Below are 22,899 nucleotides of genomic sequence, written 5' to 3' on the forward strand. Positions count from 1 at the left end.
GTGCCTTCCTTTTGGTGTCCGGCTCCCTCTGCAAAAGTCCCGCTCAGCGATCCCCACCACACCCTCCACCACCCCACCACACACTCCCCCAATCTCAGACCCCATACAAAGCCAGACCCCAAGGGTCCTACCCATCCCACACACACACACACACACACACACACACACACACACACACACACACACACACACACAGACACTCACACTCACACCCATCATACCCTTATGGGGGGTGAGAAGCATGCTCAAACACGACCAAGTCTTTCATTGCCAAGTGTAATTAGAGTCAAGCAAGTCAGTCCGGCGGAGAGGAAGGAATGGCAAATGTCAGCGATCCGCTGTGGAATTTACTGGGATGTGAGAAAGACAGAGAGAGTAGTTAGAGATGCGGGATCTGATACAGAAACTGATCAAATGCAACCAAGTCCCTACCTTTCCTGCCTGTCAGGCTAAGAGGGAGTTCAGGGCTTCCCAACCATCAATCATCTCTCTCTCTCTCTCACACACACACACACACACACACACACACACACACACACACACACACACACACACACACACACACTCCTTCTTTCTTTAGCTTGATCTATCTCTTCTTTTCCTTTTTCACACTCCTGTTTTCATTTTACACTTAATCCTCCTTCCTCTCCCAATCTAATCTCTGCCTCTGTCTGTTTCCCCTGCACCCCGCACACTCCTCCAGGATCCCTGATCCAGGTGCCCCTGAGTGAGAAGGGGAAGATCACACGCGGGCGGCTGGGCTCCCTGTCCCTGAAGAAGGAAGGGGAGAGGCAGTGCTTCCTCTTCTCCAAGCATCTCATCATCTGCACGCGTGGCTCTGGGGGAAAGCTGCATCTCACTAAGGTGGGTTTAGACACCTCCCCATGCCCCCAGTGCGTTGCCCTAGCAGCAAAAAAAACAAAACATTCCGGTCCCATTAGATTGTACATTCGGAAAAAAATATAACATTAAGACTTATTTCCATATTTGCATAAATTGTGAGTATTTTCAATAATTAAACAATTGAATTCATATACTTTTGTCTTTTTTCAACTTAGATGTAGCCTGGAAAGTCCAGACCCTGGTAATCTAGAAAGATTAAGGGTTTGGCCACGATCAATGTAATGGCCCAACTCGAGGGGCGGCACCAAGAATGCATTTGAAATTCTCACTGCACGCAATTGGATAACACTAGACCAATGTTTTCTCTGAATGATTCCGGACTTCGACACAATTGGATAACACTACGGCCAATGTTTACTGACCTCCAACGTTGCAGCGCTGTCGTCATCAATTTAGCTTCGCCCCGTGGCCCGCATATATCAGATAATGCCCGGTTGATTGGTTCCCCGGGATGCAAGGGGTAAAAGTAACGTGCATCATTGCTCATTGCCAGAGTGTCAATTCCATTGTGCTCTCGCGAGAACTCTGTATTTCCAGGGTAACTTAGATGTGCTATTGTTAACCTGAAAAAGATGTCGAAGAAATTTGTTGTGCACTTGTTTAAAGCCAATGCCTGCTTTAAAGGCATGTTGGCCTTAAAGAGGTGATAACCACCCTCTCCCCCACCCCCCAAACCCACCCACCCACACACACACACACACTCACACAAGCACACACTGTAATTTGCCATCCTTCAGTAATCCTATACTGCTGTTTCCCTTGGGGGCGAAATTTGTGCTGGAGATTCCCTTGTAAGGGCTCCTCTGGTGTCGCCTACTCTATTGATTATTTGATAGCAGTGTTTCCTCGTGTTGGGCCTTATTATAATGCCTGTTTTGCTCTCGCAGAACGGGGTGGTCTCGCTGATCGACTGCACACTGATCGAGGACCCAGAGGGCACGGATGACGAGGGTAAGTGTTCATTTATTCTCTCCGAGCCGATCCCATCGACCACAGGTCTCTGCACAACAACGCTGAGGGATGTGATTATGTTTTATGGGCTGTAAGGTTTCAGCAGCAGAAAGGGAAATGATCGTGATAAGACTAGTTATTATATTTTTATTTGTTGCAGTTAGGGTTATTACTGATTTGTCTGCTGTTCTGATTGTTTTTTGCCCTCAAAGTAAGCATGGATGCATGTATGTTTAAGAATTCTACATGCCCATGGTCCTAGCCCTGTCAATTAAGACTGAGTAAAAATAGTGGAACAAAAAAAGTTTACATAAAGCTGACAAATTTAAGTAATTCAAGTTGACACAAGCATGAATCTTTCAAACATGCAGCTGATTTACAGTAAATTGTGCTCTTTTATTCTGAAGTCAAAACAGACAAGTCTGGTCAGGATATGGAGCATTTGGACTTCAAGATCATGGTGGAGCCCAAAGACACCCAGGCCTTCACAGTCATTCTAGTGGCCTCCTCCAGACAGGAGAAGTCTGCCTGGACCAGTGACATTAGCCAGGTATGTCCATATGCAACACACACACACACACACACACACACACACACACACACACACACACACACACACACACACACCAGGCTTGTGCAAAATTCCAGAATTGAATTAAAATTCTTGAATTTCTTATTAATATTCTTGAATTTCACTTGCATTTCAATTGAGGTAGCAAACAGGAAGCAGAATTGCCATTCGAATTGTGCACAACCCTGACACACAAACAAACACACACACACAGTAACCTACAGTGAGTGGTCAATACTATGGCAATAAACAGCCATCACAATTTATCACCAGTAATCATCAGTAATCACCCAATTGTGTTGTCTAGCAACTGTTTACACATCTCCCTCTCTTCATTCTCTCTCTTTCTCTTTTTCCCCTTTTCTCTCCCTTTCTCTGTTATTTCTCTCTCATCTCTTGCGCTCTCCTTTCGCATTCTTCATGTATTTACTGCTTTCGAACTCTTTCTGCGTTGCTGACTCGGTCTTTCTCCTCACCGCCTCCTGTTTCCCCCTGCAGTGTATAGACAACATCCGCTGCAATGGCCTGATGATGAACGCCTTCGAGGAGAACTCCAAAGTCACTGTGCCCCAGATGATCAAGTAAGCACTGCTTGAATTAACCGAAACCACTCATGCTTTGCTGTTTACCATTTTGACTGTATTGTGTTTGTGGTGTTATGCAGGTTTGTGTGTGAAAGCCTGTTTGTGTGCATGTGTTTGTGTGTGTGTTAAAATCTTGTTTTATTTGTGTATGTTTGTGTGGTTGTTTGTCACCATGTATGTATGTATGTATATATGTACTTCTGTGGATCCATGAATTTCTTTTGGGTGTCTGTGTTTGTCTTTGTGTGTGTGTGTGTGTGTGTGTGTGTGTGTGTGTGGCAGGTGTGTAGTGTGTTTCAGGTGTGTGTGTGTGTGTGTGTATGTGTGTGTGTGTGTGTGTGTGTGTGTGTGTGCGTATTTATGTGTGTGTGTGTGTGTGTGTGTGTGTGTGTGTGTGTGCATGCATGTGTATGTGTGTGTCTCCTTGTCATCTACGCCTGTGCCCACGCGCTGGTCGCCCTTTGTGCTGCTGAACAGGTCGGACGCCAGCCTGTACTGCGACGATGTGGACATCCGCTTCAGCAAGATGATGAACTCGTGCAAGGTGCTGCAGATCCGCTACGCCAGCGTGGAGCGTCTGCTGGAGAGGCTGACTGACCTGCGTTTCCTCTCCATCGACTTCCTCAACACCTTCCTCCACTCCTACCGGGTCTTCACCACCGCCGACGTCGTCCTCGACAAGCTCATCACCATCTACAAGAGGCCCATCAGCGCCATACCGGCCCGGTGAGCTCAGTGGCATAGGAACACGGCACACTTACAGCACACACACACACACACACACACACACACACACACACACACACACACACACATGTACACACACACACACACACAACACACACACACACACACACACACACACACACACACACACACACACACACACACACATACACATGTGTATACACACACACACACACACACGATACACACACACACACACACACACACACACACACACACACATGTATACACACACACACATACACACACACACACACACACACACACACACACACATGTGTATATACACACACACACACACACACACACACACACACACACACACACATACACATGTGTATACACACACACACAAACACACACCAACGTATACACTCTCTCTTACACACACATACACATACATACACACACACTCACCGATACACCACACACACACACACACACACACACATACACACACACATCACATCACCAGGGTAGCAATGCACATTCCGGTACACCACCCTTTCTATTTGACACAAACAACTAGTCAAAGCACTTTAAACTGCTTATATGATCGACTATAAAGGAAACAACTTCTCTTTATCTCCCTGTGTGTTGTGTTGGAGCACTATCTGACACATTGAACTGTGAGCCAATGGTAGGGTTTATTATGGGATGTGAATGCTGATAGTTGGTGTTGGTGGGCTGCTCCACGGGTCTGCGGGTGGTCGGGAGAGCATCACAGTGGCCTGACAGGTCCTGCTGGCCGATGCTTTCATTGCTGGATGCTTTTCTAAACCATATGTATTCCCCCGAGTCTCCATTTTCCATTTTCTCAGCACAGAGTAACAGGTTTTTACTGTAAGTCTGTGTGTGTGTGTGTGTGTGTGTGTGTGTGTGTGGAGGAAGAGAGAGAGAGAGAGAGGGCTGAGGGGGAGGAGGGCTGGTGATAAGGACTGCAAAGAGGTGGCAGTGTTGTGTGTGTGTGTGTGTGTTCTGCAGTAATTGGGTCCAGTCTCTCTCACTGTCTCTTTTATCTCTCTTTCTCTCTCTCTCGCTCTCCCTCTTTCATAATCTTCCTCTTTCCCCTCTTTGTCTCTGTCTCTGTCTCTCTCTCTTTCTCTTTCTCTTGCTCTAGTTCTCCCTCTTATATCCTCCTGTCTTCTCCCCCTTTCCTGACTAGAGTATCTCAGCGGGGCTCTGTCACTGTCACCTTAGCAACCGGCCACTCTGCGGCAGGACCCCACCCTTGCCGTCGTCTGCAGAGGATCTGAAGCATCAAATATTTAGTGGGCACATTTTCACGCCTCCTTCTAGCCACCACCTCCGATAGACAACCCCCCCCCCCCTGCCCCCGTGCTGGCCACCCCCTCAGCGGAGTTGAGCGGGGAGACGCGGCAGCAGCAGCAGGGCCCCCCTGGCCGCGTGCTCCTCCTGGCAGGCAGGGGACCTCCCACACACCCCCGCATGCTGCAGCACCCACTGCTGGGGATGCTGTGATCTCTCCTAGGGCCACCCCCGTTCAGCTGCTGATTCTCCGGTTCTCCCGTCCTCCCACCCTCTCTCTCTCTCTCTCTCTCTTTCTCTCTCTCTGCTCAGCTCAGACTGTCATGAGAGAGGCTATTTCTGGGATAAGCATGATGACGTGTGGGAAGGGCTCTTGCGTTCTGTGTGGTGTGTGTGTGTGTGTATGTGTGTGTGTGTGTGTGTGTGTGTGTGTGTGTGTGTGTGTGTGTGTGTGTGTGTGTGTGTCTGTGTGTCTTCGTTTGTGAGGGAGAAGTTCTGTGCAATGAAGGAAAATCTAAGGGCTTGCAACAATAGCTGTGTAATTGGTCTCCCTGTATAAATTGCGAGGTTTCCACTGCTGAACCATGCATGCAGGTAAAACAACAACTGTGTGAAGAGAGCACAGTTGTGTGTCAGAACTGCATTAGTTGAACTAAAATGGTTAAAATGCTCCATAGAGCCAACAAACCTGTCTGTTCCATCACCCAGGTCTTTGGAGCTGTTTTTCGCCAGCAGTCAGAACAACAAACTTCTTTATGGGGAGCCCCCCAAGTCTCCCCGGGCCAGCCGCAAGTTCTCCTCCCCTCCACCCCTCGCCATCACCAAGACCTCATCCCCGAACCGGCGGCGCAAGCTCTCGCTCAACATCCCCATCATCACCGGGGGCAAGGCGCTGGACCTAGCTGCCCTGAGCTGCTCCTCCAACGGCTATGCAAGCATGTACTCCACCATGTCACCCTTCAGTAAGACCACGCTGGACATCAACAAGCTCTACGTGTCCAGCACCATCACCAGCAAGATCTCGGACGAGGGCGAGGGCAAGGCGGACAAGGCTGAGGAATCATCCACTTCACACGGCAAGCAAGGTGAGCAAGCAGGGGTCTCATGAACAAGAGAGTTGGGAGTAAGTGTAAGCCAGTTATAAAATGCCACTTGGATTGACTTGAATATTTATTTTGCTGTTTGTTTTCCAGTGGTGTTCTCAATTCTCAAAAGTATTTATGAGAAAAAATTATGCTATACCAAAACTATACCAAATTATACTACCCCACTATACCAAAACTGCAGGGATTTTTCAAGCTGCCACTAAACATAGTGTTAGGTGTTGTGAACAGGGTTGACATTTTTTTAAAAATGTCTTTTAAAGTCTTTTTTAGAGACTTTTAAGGCCTGTGTCTTTTGTTGATCTCAAATGAGCCAGATCAATCAACTGAATTAAAATACACAATGAAATGTTAAAAGAACAGTGAACAAATTCCATTAGTGACTAGGGGTGCATAGGGTTATGTCTCTTACTCGATGGCTGCTCTTTCAAACTATGGCTTCCATGTCTCTGCAGACGGATCTGTACGGGAGGAGAGCGACAACGACCAGACCCAGAGCGACGAAGCCGAAGCCGAGGCGTCCCCTACCAAGTCGCCGACCACGCCGAAAAACGTGAAATGCAAGAACTCCTCAGGTAGCATACATTCTGTCCCAGACGCCACAGCGATGTCATTATCGCTCAGTGACATGAAACAAGAGCACCTGCATCCCATGCTGACAGGCCACCTGCACCCAGCCTCTCCGCCAAAAGGCAGGATTTATCAATGGCACAAAATGGCAGACAAGCTCTGCCCTGCTTTTCAAAGAGATACAAGCTATGCAGGTTGTTGTTTCTGTTATAGTAAAAGGGTTGAATTACGTATTGCCCATAAACAATTTGATTTGTTAGTATGGTTTAGTAAAAAGGAATCAGTCCGTGTTATGTATATAGAGTGTCTTTGCTGTGTTTGTCTGGGCATATCTATCTACGTAGGTTTGAACTAATTCTGTGCGCAGTGATGGAAGTCCTGTGAGAGACAATTCGTGTATAATCTCATTTGCTGTGAGGGAGGGGAAAGGAGAAGATTGCAGGGAAACGCCACAGCAAGCATGAGTAGGTGTTTGGAAAACTTGCGCCATAGCAACCGTGGCTGTTTTCTGTTCCGCCCCCGGCTGAGGGGTTGTGTGAGTGCATCGCAACGGCACTCTCTCTCCCTCTGCGCCCGTTTTCCCATTTCTCTTGACGGAATTCAGCAAGGGGTCAGAGGTCACGGACATCGCAAAGCAGCAAACAAATTGGACTGTGTCTGCCTACACAAGGCAAAAGGCTATGACGGCGTACTGCAGCATGGTTGCAGCGCACATTCAGCATTGGTGTTGCATAAAAGCAATACGGTCTCAGCCAGAAACAGATCCGTTTTGGAGTACATCTTTATTATTTCAGAGTGCGTGTTTTAAGCACTTTTATTGCTGGCACTAGCTGCTATTTTTAGATACAATCATTTTGAAAATCAAAGATCTTCCCTCAGTGGCTGTGAAAGCCAGTGCACAAATTGTATGGGCCCTGTTGCCCCCTGGTGGATATGTCTATACTGCAGGCAGAAAAACCTTACTAAGCCCCATGTAAACAGGTGGAAATGAAAGCTGTTTGATTTCTTCAGTTATTACAATAGGTACACTTTGGCTCAGCAGTTTGAAATTCCAAGTATTTATATAGCCGTATAAGTATTGATTTTATATAACTGAAATAATTGAATATTATGGAGATGTTTTAATGTGCAGGAAAATATGAATCAGCCCATTAATTTCCACCGTAAATAAGATTGGAGACATCATGAGCCACTACACCAAAACTGTTAGGAGGGATTTTTTCGAGCTGCCACTAAAGATAGCGTTTGGTGTTGTGGACAGTGGTGACATTTTCAGAGGTCACCATTTGAGACTCGGCCTCAGCAGCTGTTAATGTCACTGCCTCCATTACTTCTACATGGGATGATCTCTGTCCCTTCTCCATCACACATGCCGCCTCTCCAAAAGAGATGGACAGCAGCCGACAGTGAGATGTGGATGTGGATCTTTTGGCTCTATGCCACGTCATGGCCCAGTCCCTTATAGAGTCACTGGCTATCTCTTGAGACCCTGCTGTATAGTGCCTGCTCCATAAATGTTTTGTGTGTGTTGTGTGTGTGTGTGTGTGTGTTGCACTGTAATCTACCAGGGGAGATTCAAGATGAGATGAAAACCTTGTAGCTAAAGGTCAAAACACTGCTCTTATGAACCTGGTAGTATTGCTTCTAGTATGTGGATGTCCTTTTTCTTCTTTTGATACAAGAAATAGATTTGAAATATGCGCCAAACACTTGCCATGTTACTGTTGATGAAACATGTTTTCAGTACAATTTAGACTTGAATTCCCTGCAAAAACATTCTTTCTATTTTCGCGTTTGCTGTTCCTGCTGCAGAGTTCTCCCTTTTCTCCTACAACAACGGAATGGTGATGTCGTCCTGTCGGGAGCTGGACAACAACCGCAGTGCCCTCTCTGCAGCATCTGCCTTCGCCATCGCTACGGCCGGTGCCAACGAGGGCACGCCCACCAAGGAGAAGTACCGCCGCATGTCCCTGGCTAGCACAGGTAGCGGCCAGCAATCTGATTAGCACTGTAGCTGCAAAGGTCTCTGGCCATAGGGACTGTAATCTATATCAGGCAAAGACTACATACACAGGGGCTACGGAAATGCACAGGTTTCTGGAATAGGATGGAATTGATCTGAAGTTTTAAAATGTAAGAGGATGAAGTGATATTAAATACATCTCACAGAATAGAACTCCCAGATAGAAAATGTCTGTAAAAACATATAGGAATCACTCGTCACTCGGGGCTATAATTATGCATGTTAACACACTGTTAGTGTATATATATAAATGAACATGTCTGACATGTACAGACAGTGTGGGTGAACTGTTCCAAAGATGTCTCATGTTTGAACCATTGTTCTCAGGATTCCCCACTGACCAGAGAAATGGTGACAAGGAGTTTGTCATACGGAGAGCAGCAACCAATAGAGTCCTCAATGTATTGAGACACTGGGTGTCCAAACATTCACAGGTACGGTTTCTAATTCATTCACATAATGGCTTTAGGGATGTTACATAGAAGAGATAAATATTAAGGTTATATTAAGAGATAAAATAGTAGGGTTCTTCTTTATACAGAGGTGACAATAACCAGATACCAGTAACATGGATATGTTTCTGAATGTTTCTTAATTTAAGGTGGTCTTTAATATGAACTCATTGGCTTGTAATTGGCCTTAATGGCTCCTTGAGTTAAAAATGCATATAGCTTAAAGAAAGTGTCAAAGTTGTGTTTGTGTGCCTGTTGTCAAATGTCCTTGCTAGGATTTTGAAAGCAACACTGAGCTGAAGATGAAGGTCATCAGCTTCCTGGAGGAAGTGATGCATGACCCTGAGCTGCTGACCCAGGAAAGGAAAGCTGCAGCCAACATCATAAGGTAACAAGTCCACATACCACTAATGTTCAGTAGAAAGCAAAGCAAAAACATAGAATGATGTCTCCCTTATCATTATTATTGCTCTGTAAATATGTGTTTTATGTCTACTGATCATGTGATTCTGTGTTTCTTCACAGGACTCTCACACAAGAGGATCCTGGTGACAGTCAGATCACCCTGGATGAGATCATTCAGATGGTCAGTCTCACATGAAAGAGTACTGTACATTTAGATGATTAATATCAATGTAAATATGAATGTCCCCCTCCATCATATGTTTTGGGATGATTTGCCATATAAGCAAATGCAATTTTGACTTGTCTACCATTTCCACCAAGGCAGACATTACATCCATACAGTTCATGGAAATTTCCTATTTTAATTAATCATCTGGTAAAGATTACAAAGAATATCAAGATCCACATAAATGTCATATTACATAGATTGTCTGCTCTCTAGATCATTGAGCTAAAACAGCTTGCTGTTTTAGTGTTGTTGTTAGAGTGTTGTTATGGTTTAAGTGATGTTTGGTGTCTGCTCTTTTCATAGGCGGAGGGAGGGAAGGCAGAGCCCTTCGAGAGCCACTCTGCACTGGAGATTGCAGAGCAGCTCACTCTTCTGGATCACCTGGTGTTCAAGGTCATCCCGTATGAGTGAGTAGAATTCTGGGGAGTTTATGGAATGTTCTTAAATTCTGAAGCACTCTTACACCTTCTGACACGAGCAGGGACGGACTGGGACTAAAAAAAGGCCATTGGACTTTCTTCCAAATTTGCCCACCAGCATTCGCGCGCACACATGCTCATTAGCTGTCTATTATGATACAGTCTCTCAATATTATTATGCCAGTGAAAGTATCACATTCAAAATAGTCAGTCAGATTTTACAAAAAATGTAATTATTGACAGGAGTGTAGTGGTAAAAAAGGAGGTGGGTAAACTATAAATTCTGTGATCAAGCGGACCACAAAACGGTCAGGTAAGGTGGACCACGGCATACCAGTGTAAATTTATTAGAGCCCAACTGATGAATCGCTGTGCTGATAAGCTATTTGCTGATCTATCGGTATCTGCGTTTATAATGGCCGATAATTATTTTTAAATTAAAAGTAAAGGACAACCAAATAGTCATCCTTCATCTAAATTTCCAATATTGTCTTTCCAGCTTATCGTTATGTCCAACAGTAAAATAATGTTGGTTGCATTGTTTGTCTTGGGTGACCATTCGTCAGGAATTCTAGCCCTCTGTCTAGACCTAGGTAAAGTGTCCTCCTTTTTGGCCGTTTGTCTGCCTTTTTGACAGGTTTTGAATAGGCGCCCCCTATTGTCTAGATGGGTCACGGTTTCAGTGTGATACAAGCCTGAGAGACCTGAAAGACCTGATGCTAATATTCATAATAATTATTTATATAAGAGCCTTTCATTAGGATACTAGATAGTTAGACCTATTTAAACACAATATCCCACCTTGATCAGAACTTTTCAATATGCTAAATATTAGAACACATTTTTACGTTGTGTTTGCTAAAAAAGAATATCGCCTGATTTATTGTTTATGAAATCCTCAAATATCACAGTCGATATCGGTCTTTAAAATCCCATATCATTCTAGCTCTAATATGTATCCTGACCACATCGATATAGGCTACATAGGCCACATTCCTACATTAATCTAAATTCATTGTTAAAAAGACTCCAGAAGGAATAGGGTTGAAGTCTATAACGTTTAAAAATCACAATAAAGAGAGAACAAGTCAGTATGAAAGAATGGCCTAATCACCATAAAGAGTAAGACATATTAAATCTTACAGATAGACTAGCTATAATGAATTAATAACATGCATTCAGTGTGTAGGTGTACAGGACTGCCCCAATCATAGCCTCTCTGAGTAAACTTGCTCAGTTATTTCTTAGGACTTTATTATCTCAGGGATCTGAAGTTGTGATCTTAGTTGTGTGTTTGTTAGTTTCTAGAGTTTGGCAAAATGCAGGCACACCATGTTGGTATTCTTTTGTTTCTTCTACTATGATTGCTCAAAGTTTTCACCTATTCCTGAAAGGAACGGCCCTGCAATGTTATTTGTTTGCATTCCTTTTATTGATTAGGCACAAACACTTCATGATGTTTGCCTTTTATGTACAACAGCAACAATCCAAATATGCTTGCAAAACATTTTATTGTAAAAATCTTGTGGCCAACAAATAGCTTTCACTGCCTCTGACAAATGAGTTCAATTCTTTCTTGGAGTGTGTTGTAATATTGAGATATCAAGACATTAGATGCCTCTGATTCCATTAAACAAACCCTCAGTTCAGTCTCTATATATTCCAAACGTAATTAAAGGAGCAAACAATTGGTACCTTCTGATATAATGCTTTTGATCTTTCTCCCCATTTAAAAGATGTGAGAACAAGACTTTGAACCCTTGCTTACAGGTCATGTTGTAATCTTAAACTTTTTGTAGTATTTATTGCTATAAGACTTATTCAAGATAAAAAAAATCATTTACAGTTTCCAAATCAGTATAGACACTGTACAAGCATCATGTGTAAATGATAACATTTACAAAAGTAATCCAAATGAGGATGTAGTTGAACAATGTGCTTCTTTTGATGTCAGTTCTTTTTCTGCAGGAACTTAATTTTACTTCCTGTGGATTAAAAAAAAGAAAAGTTCAGTGCACATAACAAATGATTGTTATAACTTGAAGTAATATATAACTTGAGCGCTGACTTTGTACAGAAGATTGTTTTTTATTGGTGAGCTATTTATGAGAAATTAAACTTTATTCAGGCTACATTTCAGACATGGTTTCCTATGGTTGCTTACTATTATTATAACATTAACTAGCTGACGAGCTAAGGGAGCTTGTCACTAATTTTCAGTGTTTAAATGCCAGAGAATGCATGAAATAAAAAACAGTTATCCATCTGACATTACATCCTCAATTTTATTTGTAACATAGGCTAATGGGAAAATATAGAGGCTAATGGGAAAATATAGAGGTGACTTACAACTTTGTGTCTGAAGCTTAATTTAGAATGGCTTAAGAATGGTAGGTTGTGGATAAACACAATTTAGAGGTGCATAAGCACAATTTAGAGGTGCATAAACACTATTCCCACTCCACTACAGCCCTGCTTATTGATTAATGATTGCTTTGTACTGTACCTCGATTCATATAAGTAGCCTAAACCAACGGGGACGTCATATACCATTATGGTAAATGGGGGTCTATCAATAAATGGTCTTGAGTGTCTGTTCATCTTTTTAAGACTAACAGACATTGCACATATACTGTACATACAAAGCCTACAACCTAGGGTCAGAGCTATTCCTTGCAAATACTTGGTAGTTGTGGGGGCAAACATCTAGATAAGTAGACAATACGACTCATTCTTTGTCATTCAATAAGGAGGCAACAACCTGTCTGTTTTGCGCAAGGATACAAAAAAATGGAAGTGGCAACAGTGCCATTTCCACCAAATATGCAAATGAGTAGTCTGTTAGTGGCAGGGATGTTAGAACCAATTTCTGTTGAAATGGATGATGTGTGCATGGCATCTATCACATACATGAGCACAGTTAGACCAGGTCAGACTTTTCATCTCATCAATTCAGACTTTTTCCTTCTGGTTGCTAACATACAATCTTAACATAGTTGAGATGAACAGAAATACTAAAGCCTGGCCCATCTTTTGTCTGACTGACATCAACATTATCCCACGCATTATAGGCCTATCACATTTCACTGCTTGGGTCAATGAAAATATAGGCTACTGAACATGGACATCGCCATAGGTTACTTCAGTCAAGTTGACAGAAATGACGTTGTGTGCCAACATGTTTGTAGAAGCACAACCACAGGCAATCTTTTTTTTTGGTGAACGGAGGTGCATTTCCCTTTCTTTGATTAGTTATAGCCCATGTTCCATATTAATCGTAGACTATCACTGCAAGGGCATGCCAACTGTATGCCTGTATAAGCGACGGCCGTTGGATTGCCATTCTGCCCTAGACACCAGATCAGTGCCTTCTATTTTGAAACTTAATAGGTTCTGAAATAATGAATGAGAAAGCCTTTGCTGCAGAAAAGCAAATGCTCTTAATGTAATTTTCCCTTTCTCTGACTCTGCAATTAAAGTGGAGATTCTGTGTCGAATTGTTTTGACTTCACTATTCTGTGTCCTGCAGGGAGTTCTTTGGGCAGGGCTGGATGAAGAATGATAAGAATGAAAAGACACCCTACATTATGAAAACTACAAAGCATTTCAATGATGTGAGTATACTCTACATAGTCACACACACACACACACACACACACACACACACACGTGAACATATTGTTCTAATCCATTTACCCCAGCAAGCTCAATCCCTCTCTCCTTTTCTGTTGATCATAAAAAGATAAGCAACCTGATTGCCACAGAGATCCTACGCTGTGACGATGTGAACTCACGGGTGGCAGTGATGGAGAAGTGGGTGGCAGTTGCCGACATCTGCCGCTGTCTCCATAACTACAACGCCGTGCTGGAGATCACCTCCGCACTCAACCGCAGCTCTGTTTTCCGACTTAAGAAGACCTGGCTCAAAGTGTCCAAGCAGGTGAAGAGAGGAGACATGGATATTAATTCCCACTTTTATGCAAATGTTCATCATGACCAACATGTTACATCCATAGTGCTGACAAATCCCTCTGCATCATACATAACATTTACAAATGGAAATGAATATGATTGTATGTGATATGGACATTTGCATGAATTTGCATTGCTAATATCAAGGAAACCAAACCGGATTGTTTTACTTACTGTATATGTAAAAACATCAGTAACACTGTAATGTACTGTAACATTGCATAGCACAAAATTATACATAATTTATGCAGTTTGATGTCTAATGACAGAAACAGTCAAGACATATTTTGTGTTTAAGAAGTTTGTCTGTCCTCTGATATCAGACCAATGCTAAGATGGATTTGCTAACAAGTGTGAAATGTTCCTATCATCCACCAGACTAAAGCCGTGATTGACAAGCTACAGAAGCTGGTCTCATCTGAAGGGAGGTTCAAGAACCTGAGGGAAGCTTTGAAGAAGTATGTGATTCAATTCATGTCTGATTAAACAACCATAGAATAGGCTCATAAGAAGTCTAGGTGTGTGTGGTTAGGGGTAATGGTTAGATTTGTTTGACTAATCAAAAAAGGGAAGACCCAACTAAGCCAAAAACCCCACCATTGTTAACACAGTCCACAGTTAGGGGAAAACCAGACATGCTCTTCTCTGTCTTCAGTGTGATGATAATGTTTATGAATAGCGGTTATATTCAGCTCATCTGAAAGACACATTCACAATGCAGTGGTTCTCAACCGTGTGTGAATATGTATGACATGTGAAACTTCACCGGTATGCAAATTGGGGGAAAACAGGTTTCCTTGTTTCCCTTTCAACTGTCAAGCAGCTGCCATTTTGTATCCAATTCCTATAACCGATATCTTACTGAATAATTTCCCTACCAGCTGTGACCCTCCCTGTGTGCCATATTTGGGTATGTACCTGGCGGATCTGGCCTTCATTGAGGAGGGCACCCCTAACTACACAGAAGACAACCTGGTCAACTTCTCCAAGATGAGAATGGTCAGCATAAGGGAAAAATAAATGCACAAATGAATTTAATTTCAAATGCTGAGAAAAGGTGCCAGTATCTTATGGATGATTTGCTTTTATTTGTAGATCTCACATATCATCAGAGAAATTAGACAGTTCCAGCAAACAGCCTACAAAATTGACCATCAGCCAAAGGTAATGTTCTTTTTCAGTATTCTGAAGCAATTCTTTGTTAGACACCACAAATTGTCCAAACTGCTGACTCATGACACATTGTCAATTTTAAGGAAGTTTTGAGAGTTTCCATTTGTGACAGTTTCATTTCCCCTTGTGCAGGCGGCTCAGTATTTGCTGGATATCAGCTGCGTGCTTGATGAAGAGAGTCTGTATGAAGCCTCTCTCAGAATTGAGCCGAAAGTGCCCAACTGAAGGGGGAGAAGAAGCTCCTTCATTGCACGCGCACACAGTGTACAGAAACTATATCATATGCGTAAACAATAACTTGTGTTAGGTAATGTACAACATATTACTCTTGTATGTATCCTTGTTTTAGAAGATGTGGGGGGGGGGAGAGGAAACATTTCCAGATGTTACCAGTTTGAATGTGTAACTCTGATGTCTCATCTGTTGTTGAAGATATTATGCCTCTCTCTCTCTCTCTCTCTCTCTCTCTCTCAATCTCTCTCTCTCAATCTCTCTCTCTCACAATTTCTCTCTCTCTCTCTCTCTCTCAGCAAAAAAGTATAACAAAAACAAAGCAAAATTATATTAGACTCTAGGTTTTTACAGTTATGGCAGTTGCAGATTTAGACTTTAGACTGGTAAAAGAATAAATCCACATGTTACAACCTAAATTGATCTACGCCTTTACCTGAAGTGAATGTTTGCACTTCCTGCATGGTCATATGACCGCAAGGCCCGTCTATGGAGCAGAGGATAACTGTTATGTGTGTATTTGCATCCAATGTAGCAATGCTATGCTCTGATGAAGTTGCCCATAGCACAAAGAGAAACAACTGGATATTGTACAACATTTGAGAGCTACAGGCCTTCAAACAACTTTAAAAGGTTAATTCCTTTGTTTGTTTGGTCATGAACTAAACCTACTAATTTCAGAGAGGCCCTTGAAATCATTCTCCACCTAAGACATCTGGCCTCCATGGGTAGTCAAACATTCGGGCATACCCACATATTAGCATGCTGTCTCTTAATGTGAGCAATGTAAAATTCAAAATGCTGATGTCCAAATCCCCATCTGATCTCTTATGTTTAAGATGAAATTGTTTGTTTAAAGGGGACAGCTGTCAGTGCAGTTGCATGAGATCTTTCACCTGGTTTTACTGATGATCACCAAAGGGAGTAAAATATGCTGCAGTAAATAAATAGATGTGTCTTTTTGACAGTTTTTTTTTTTTTTTTTCAAATATTGGGCCTAGATGTAAAATCGTTTTTTACCATTGATTTGCTCACTTTATTTCTTACCTATGTGGGCCTTCTCTAGAGGAGCACCAAAAGAGGATAGATAAATACATAGACATTAATTAATGCAAATGCACTCAATCCAGAGTCATTGTTTGGGCCAATCTGTATCTCTCCATCAAAAAAGTTATCTAGCTATTGTATAATAAAAAGACAATCTATGTCCTTCTTGCTGTTCCAGTGATTGTGGAACGTGACTGTATACCACTTTGTAAAATGCATTGTCGTTTAAGAGTATGATCAAAACTAAGGGAATGAACTGCTTCGCCTGCAGCAAAACAAAGGCTATTTTTGTAGTCTTAGAATAAGGGAAAAAGGATTCTGCATCCTTAACAGAAAATGAAAAAAAAAAAAGTATTTTGTACAAATGCTATCAAATCACCAAACAAAGATGTATTCTGTATATTTTGGACATGTAGCCCTACATATTTCTTAATGTGTACCCCTGTAAAGCACACCTCTTTAAAGCATATCCTAAGCTTATACACTCAAATGCTATGATTTGTGATTTTCAACCATGATCTAGAGGTAGATGACAACTTCAAAGTGTTTTGCATATACTGTAATCCTGTCTATAATCACTCTCTTAGCAGGAATATAGTAATGTAGTGCTTATTCTGTGAATATTTGTATGTATTTTTACAATGTACAGTCTAGAACACACACAACGCTCATGTGGCAGGCATGCAACACTGTATCAGCCAGACTCTTTGAAATGACACATATATATAGAAATATATATATAAATATATACATACTGTATACACATCTACGTGCACATACTCTTATAAATGATATATAAACATACAAACAAACGTTTTGCTGTTAGCAATACCCAGTGGTATGAGAATTATCTTTCAACCCTTAAGTTTATTTCCACGGCTTGAGAAACTATTTCCAGTTTTGTAAGAAAAAAATATTTAAAATAACTATTGTATGTTTCCTTATTACCTCTTGCTAATAAATCTATTCTATCTCAGGGGGATTTTGTGTCCGGGTGTGTTTTCTGAAAAATGATCATGCAGAACATTAATTACAAGGGGGAATAGCCAATTGTGTTTTGAATAAGCCTGGCGCGACTTGGCCACATAAGAAAGAAAAATTGACTTGACATAAGAACGAAAGTGAAACAGTAGCCTACACGCACAAGGATTTGAAAATCACCGCCTGACCTGTAGCCTAGGCTACTCATTACTTACTACATAATCGACAACAATAATTCATATAGTTATTTGCCAGTAGTTTAAGATTAGGTCTTCAGGAACAGGCCTACATTTTGTCAGTGACATCCATCCGAGATTGTTACGGGGATGTGACAATAATCACGCATCATGTGACAAGCTGATATAAAATCAGGCGTGATAGTATTGTTCATTTGTGTCTGTCGAGATGTGGACGGCAGTGTTTGTGATACTTTTTGCAGTGTGGAAAGTCTCTTTTCTACACCTGTAACAGCAGAGGGTAAGTAAAGTCGATACTAAGAATGACGAATTAGTAGGCTACGGATTTAGACAGGGCAACAAATTGAATATTGATATAATGGCAGTTTTTCTCTAATTGGTCGGTAGGCTACATTTAATGAATGCAAGATTATCATATTGAATGATTCTTTCAGTTGTCAGGTAGCTTATAACCGCTTGAAACATTCCGTTTCTATGTGAGTTAAGGTAAGAGTAGCCTAGGAGAGTGGCTATTATGTATGCCCAGGCTACTCAACTCACTATCTCAAATCGACATGTTTGATGTGGGCTGTAGTTCTTATTTAGGCCTATGAACTATGAAATACAAAGTTCCAAAACCCTTTTTTTTTTTATTACAGAGGAATATGACTTCAAGATATGGATATCCAAGGTAAGATATTGTAACATGCGATTCCATTGGCCTGGCACCAGGGACTTCCCGAGGATCTACAATTAAGTGCTATGGCCTAGGCTATAACAAATAAATCACTGAGTCATACCAATTCAATCTTCAGGTATTCGATTAGGCTATGTAATTACATTTTGGGACAGGATAATCCCATCATATAATTCTCAGCTTTACTTTCATTGCTACTAGACCTCAGTACATATTGGATCTATATCATAATACCACTGAATCAATTTCTTTAAAATTCTTATTGTCTGTTGCACCAGCATTGCAATGTCACCCTTTTTATTGTTACAGTACAACAAAAAATATGACTTAATTGAGTATTACCAGCGTCTGAAGGTTTTCACTGAGAACAAGAAGGTGATTGAGACCCATAATGCAGGGAATCACACATTCACAAGTAAGCCTAGTAACATACACTTACAAAATTGTATTTCAAGACAATCATGTGGTAGCAGATAGTGTAAGACAACAACGTACACTGCAACGGATCAAGTTTATTATGTCTCCATTTATGCAGTGGGGCTGAACCAGTTCTCTGATATGACCTTTGCTGATTTCCGGAAGTACTTCCTCTTGAAAGAACCCCAGGTTGGTGTGGTGTCTGTCTGAGTTGTAGGTCCTACCTACTGTATCTACAGTACAGTCAGTCTGTATTTTATTTGGTCTGTGCTTTGGATACAGTTTTGTACTTCTGTATTCAGAACTGCTCTGCCACTCACGGGAACCATGCAAGAGGAAAGGGACCTTATCCTGATTCTATTGACTGGAGGAACAAGGGGAATTATGTGACACATGTAAAGAATCAGGTAATAAGAGGGTCAAATTTGACCGACTGGGGCTGGGACAAAGGATCCCTTGATGAGGTTCTGTTCAATCACTGTTGTGTTAGCATGTTGTGCACTGTTTGTGTGCACTCACTAAATGTATCTCATTAAATCAAATGCACAATGCATCAAAGGTAACTGTCACTGACTCGGCTTGACTTGAAATCAAAATGTTTGCATACTTATGACATTGAGCCACAGGGTAACATTAAGACAATTTCCATATAGCCTCAGGTGCTGTCTTTTTGTGATGAGATATGGAATATGTTTAAATATACCATGGTATTGATTAATATGTGGAATATGTTTGGTATGCATTTTGATCCTTTAAGGGGGGCTGTGGAAGCTGTTGGACATTCTCAACCACAGGCTGTTTGGAATCTGTAACTGCTATTTCCACTGGAAAGCTACTGTATCTGGTGAGATGATCGACATGTCTTTTCTGCTTCTTGCGCCTGTTTATGTTTGTTGTACAATAAATGTGAGAAATCCATATATATATATATATATATATATATATATATATATATATATATATATATATATATATATATACATATACATATACATATACATTGTATATTTTATTGTATATAATATGTACAAGCACTTCATAAGATATTCTGGGTCCTTACTGTTCCTGTGTTTTTGTACTCATCTGGTAGAGCAGAATAGTACTGTGGCAACACTAAGTTTTAGAGCTGACTAGACTGATCATTTTTAGAGCTTTATAGGTAAAAATGCATACAGAATGAATATTTAAATGTGAATGTCTGACTAATATCTAACCCTTTGCCTTTCAGTCTGAGCAACAGTTGGTAGACTGTGCCCAGGCCTTCAACAACCATGGCTGCAATGGGTAAGTTGCTAAACTGATTTGCTGAATATTACAGTTAATGTACAACAAAAGGTTGTCACGGTGCCATAAATCCGAGGGTGTAAACGGTCAGAAAAACACTCATTATGATCATATGACTTCACAGTGGACTTCCCAGTCAAGCTTTCGAGTACATCATGTATAATAAAGGATTGATGACAGAAGATGACTACCCTTATGATGGTGTTGTGAGTGCCAAAACATTAAAACATAACCACACAGCATGCTATTCAAGATTCTTTTGTAGTTCAGCTGGTGCAACAAACACCACACTGTACACAACACACTCAGAATGACCCAGTCATATAATTTTATGACTCATTGCATTTTACATGACACTTTCAGGTCTGATACTACTACCACCATGACACTCATTCACACAGAGCACCTTAGAGCACCTTACCATACCTTACTATGCACAGAGAATCACAGGCTCTCACACTCTGATTTATTAATCACCACTATGTGGATACTGTTTTTAGAATTGATTTAGATTTAGTTATTAATTTGTGTTATTTGTATTTTAGTATTTTTTATATATTGTATTTTTAGTATAATTTGTATTTTAGTATATTTAGCATATTCTTTATCTTCTACTGTCCTTACTGCTTAGTTGTGTTTTTATATTATATACTTTAATTACTCTTCTGCTGTTAAAGAATGTGTTTGTCTTGTATGTATGCTGCTGGGACCTTGAATTTCCCCTGGGGATCAATAAAGTATCTATCTATCTATCTATCTATCTATCTGATAAATAAATAGATGTACTGTACATGTAATGTCAAAATGTAAATGCAAAAACTATGGTCTCATAGTCATAGAACATTACTACTTCTTGCAGGATAAAGACTGTAGATTTAAACCTGATCTGGCTGCTGCTTTTGTGAAGGATGTGGTCAACATAACAAAGGTGAGCCCTCAAATTTTATAAAACAATATTAATATAAAATCATGAAAATAAAATATATAAAATCGTAATAAAAGCAAGATAAGAATGGAACCTTGCACTTACTAACACTTGATTTGTGGCTGTCCTAGTATGAAGAGATGGAGATGGTGGATGCAGTTGCCAATCACAATCCTGTCAGCTTTGCCTATGAGGTAACTGGTGATTTCATGCACTACAAAAGTGGTGTTTATACAAGGTAAGCTCATGTCCCTGTTTAGTAGAGATTTGTGTCACTTTAACTAATGTATTCATGTTTTTACAATAAAGCATTACATGGCACATTTGTACACTGTATTATACTTGCTATCTATTTTTAAGGAAAGAAAGATTTCCAGTCCTACAAAATCAATCCATCCATAATGTTTGGGCAACGCCCTGATGATATGCAACATGCTTTGACCATTCTATTTACATGTAAATGTCAGTGTGCAAGAGGCTGAATGTCTATCTACCATTGTGCACACTAGTGTGTATACTGTACACCAGTAAAAGTGGCACAGGCTACACAGATGCTCTGTCATTTCACTTGACATTGAAGCAAAAATGCAGCCTTTGTTTGTGCGTTGGATTTTAAGTCTGTAACTCGACAATCTTCCACATGTGATGACTAGATATGACCACCAGGCATAAGCTACCCGTGATAATCTACTGACCTGTTTTTCTGTAAATGATTGCAGCACTAAGTGTCACAACACTACCGACATGGTGAATCATGCGGTGTTGGCCGTAGGCTATGGGGAGGAGAATGGACTTCCTTACTGGATCGTCAAGAACTCCTGGGGAGCTGAATGGGGAATAGATGGGTATGTCTGGAAGAAATTACAATCATTAACTTCATCCATCAGAACCTTACTTCACCCATAACACTGCTTACTATAGAATGTGTTTTGCAGACAATAAATTGCCTTAAAGATGTGCTGGTTCTATGTTCACAGGTACTTCTACATTGAGCGAGGAAAGAACATGTGTGGCCTGGCAGCTTGTGCTTCTTACCCTGTGGTGTGAATGAAATAGATCAGAGTGAACAGTAGGCTATCGGCCCAGGACTCAGAAGAGGACTTAAAGGGATAACACTGTGCAGCACAAGTTTGACATGCTAATGCACAAATGCTTTAGTCTAGACATTATTGCAATGCTTGATTGCAATTGCAATTCCTGATATAATACTACAGGTTGATTTTAATCTGCACATTACTTCGCCTTTGCATTGATACAGTTTGGATTTTAGATCTGTTCTAAACTGTTGGTCTAAACATGTAAATGAAGCGTGGTTTGACTGCAAGATGTGTTTTATTATTAAACATGTAATTGTATTCTAATTAAAGACCGTTCACTTTGTGCTGTGAGTTCATGTCGCGTCACTTCACACTCCAGCTCTGATGGTGGCAGTATTGTATTCTAATCATTTGTGGTTCCTAACTGCGCAAAAAGAAAATACTTTTCTTCACCAATGGGAGTTGACTTAAGACTAAGGGAATGTGTGAATATTGTAATAGTCAAGGACCATAAAAATTATGTTTTGTCCTGAGTACCATCAAGCCAGACAAAGATTTATCTCACAACTTGGTCGATGACATTAAATTTGAATGATTTGTGTTTGTTTTCTTTTTGAAGGTAACTGCATTTAAAGAATTTAGGAAAGTGTAGGGATGACCATTTGAAATCAGTTCATGGTGGCGGTGTTTATAAAAAAGAAGAAGAAGAAGAAGAAGAAGACTGAGTATCAAC

General features: G+C 41.1%; 2 protein-coding genes across 3 annotated transcripts in view; both read left to right on the top strand.

Annotated features, from left to right (window-relative positions):
* Positions 1-16,585, top strand: part of rasgrf1 (Ras protein specific guanine nucleotide releasing factor 1) — a 39,960-nt gene extending 23,375 nt beyond the window's left edge. The window contains exons 10-27 of one of the 2 annotated variants that reach the window (XM_048257621.1): positions 704-864; positions 1,791-1,854; positions 2,262-2,404; positions 2,924-3,006; positions 3,463-3,735; positions 5,734-6,110; positions 6,584-6,703; positions 8,511-8,681; positions 9,049-9,155; positions 9,449-9,561; positions 9,699-9,759; positions 10,111-10,214; positions 13,756-13,840; positions 13,969-14,166; positions 14,577-14,656; positions 15,080-15,197; positions 15,294-15,362; positions 15,504-16,585. In XM_048257621.1, coding sequence (XP_048113578.1) covers positions 704-864; positions 1,791-1,854; positions 2,262-2,404; positions 2,924-3,006; positions 3,463-3,735; positions 5,734-6,110; positions 6,584-6,703; positions 8,511-8,681; positions 9,049-9,155; positions 9,449-9,561; positions 9,699-9,759; positions 10,111-10,214; positions 13,756-13,840; positions 13,969-14,166; positions 14,577-14,656; positions 15,080-15,197; positions 15,294-15,362; positions 15,504-15,596 — 2,420 coding nt within the window. In that variant the 3' untranslated portion in view covers positions 15,597-16,585. The remainder of the gene's footprint in view (positions 1-703; positions 865-1,790; positions 1,855-2,261; positions 2,405-2,923; positions 3,007-3,462; positions 3,736-5,733; positions 6,111-6,583; positions 6,704-8,510; positions 8,682-9,048; positions 9,156-9,448; positions 9,562-9,698; positions 9,760-10,110; positions 10,215-13,755; positions 13,841-13,968; positions 14,167-14,576; positions 14,657-15,079; positions 15,198-15,293; positions 15,363-15,503) is intronic. The other variant, XM_048257622.1, reaches the window with a different exon arrangement.
* Positions 16,586-17,983: 1,398 nt separating this feature from the next.
* On the top strand, positions 17,984-22,509 carry ctsh (cathepsin H; the record flags this gene model as incomplete). Its single annotated transcript, XM_048257164.1, has 12 exons — positions 17,984-18,107; positions 18,466-18,497; positions 18,813-18,918; positions 19,039-19,109; positions 19,223-19,327; positions 19,678-19,764; positions 20,149-20,204; positions 20,329-20,410; positions 21,064-21,132; positions 21,261-21,367; positions 21,849-21,974; positions 22,107-22,509. Coding segments are annotated over 12 exons (1,035 nt in total), but the record flags the coding sequence as incomplete, so codon positions are not given.
* Positions 22,510-22,899: the final 390 nt, after the last annotated feature.

Source organism: Alosa alosa, chromosome 11, assembly GCF_017589495.1.
Source record: "Alosa alosa isolate M-15738 ecotype Scorff River chromosome 11, AALO_Geno_1.1, whole genome shotgun sequence".
Taxonomy (NCBI): domain Eukaryota; kingdom Metazoa; phylum Chordata; class Actinopteri; order Clupeiformes; family Clupeidae; genus Alosa; species Alosa alosa.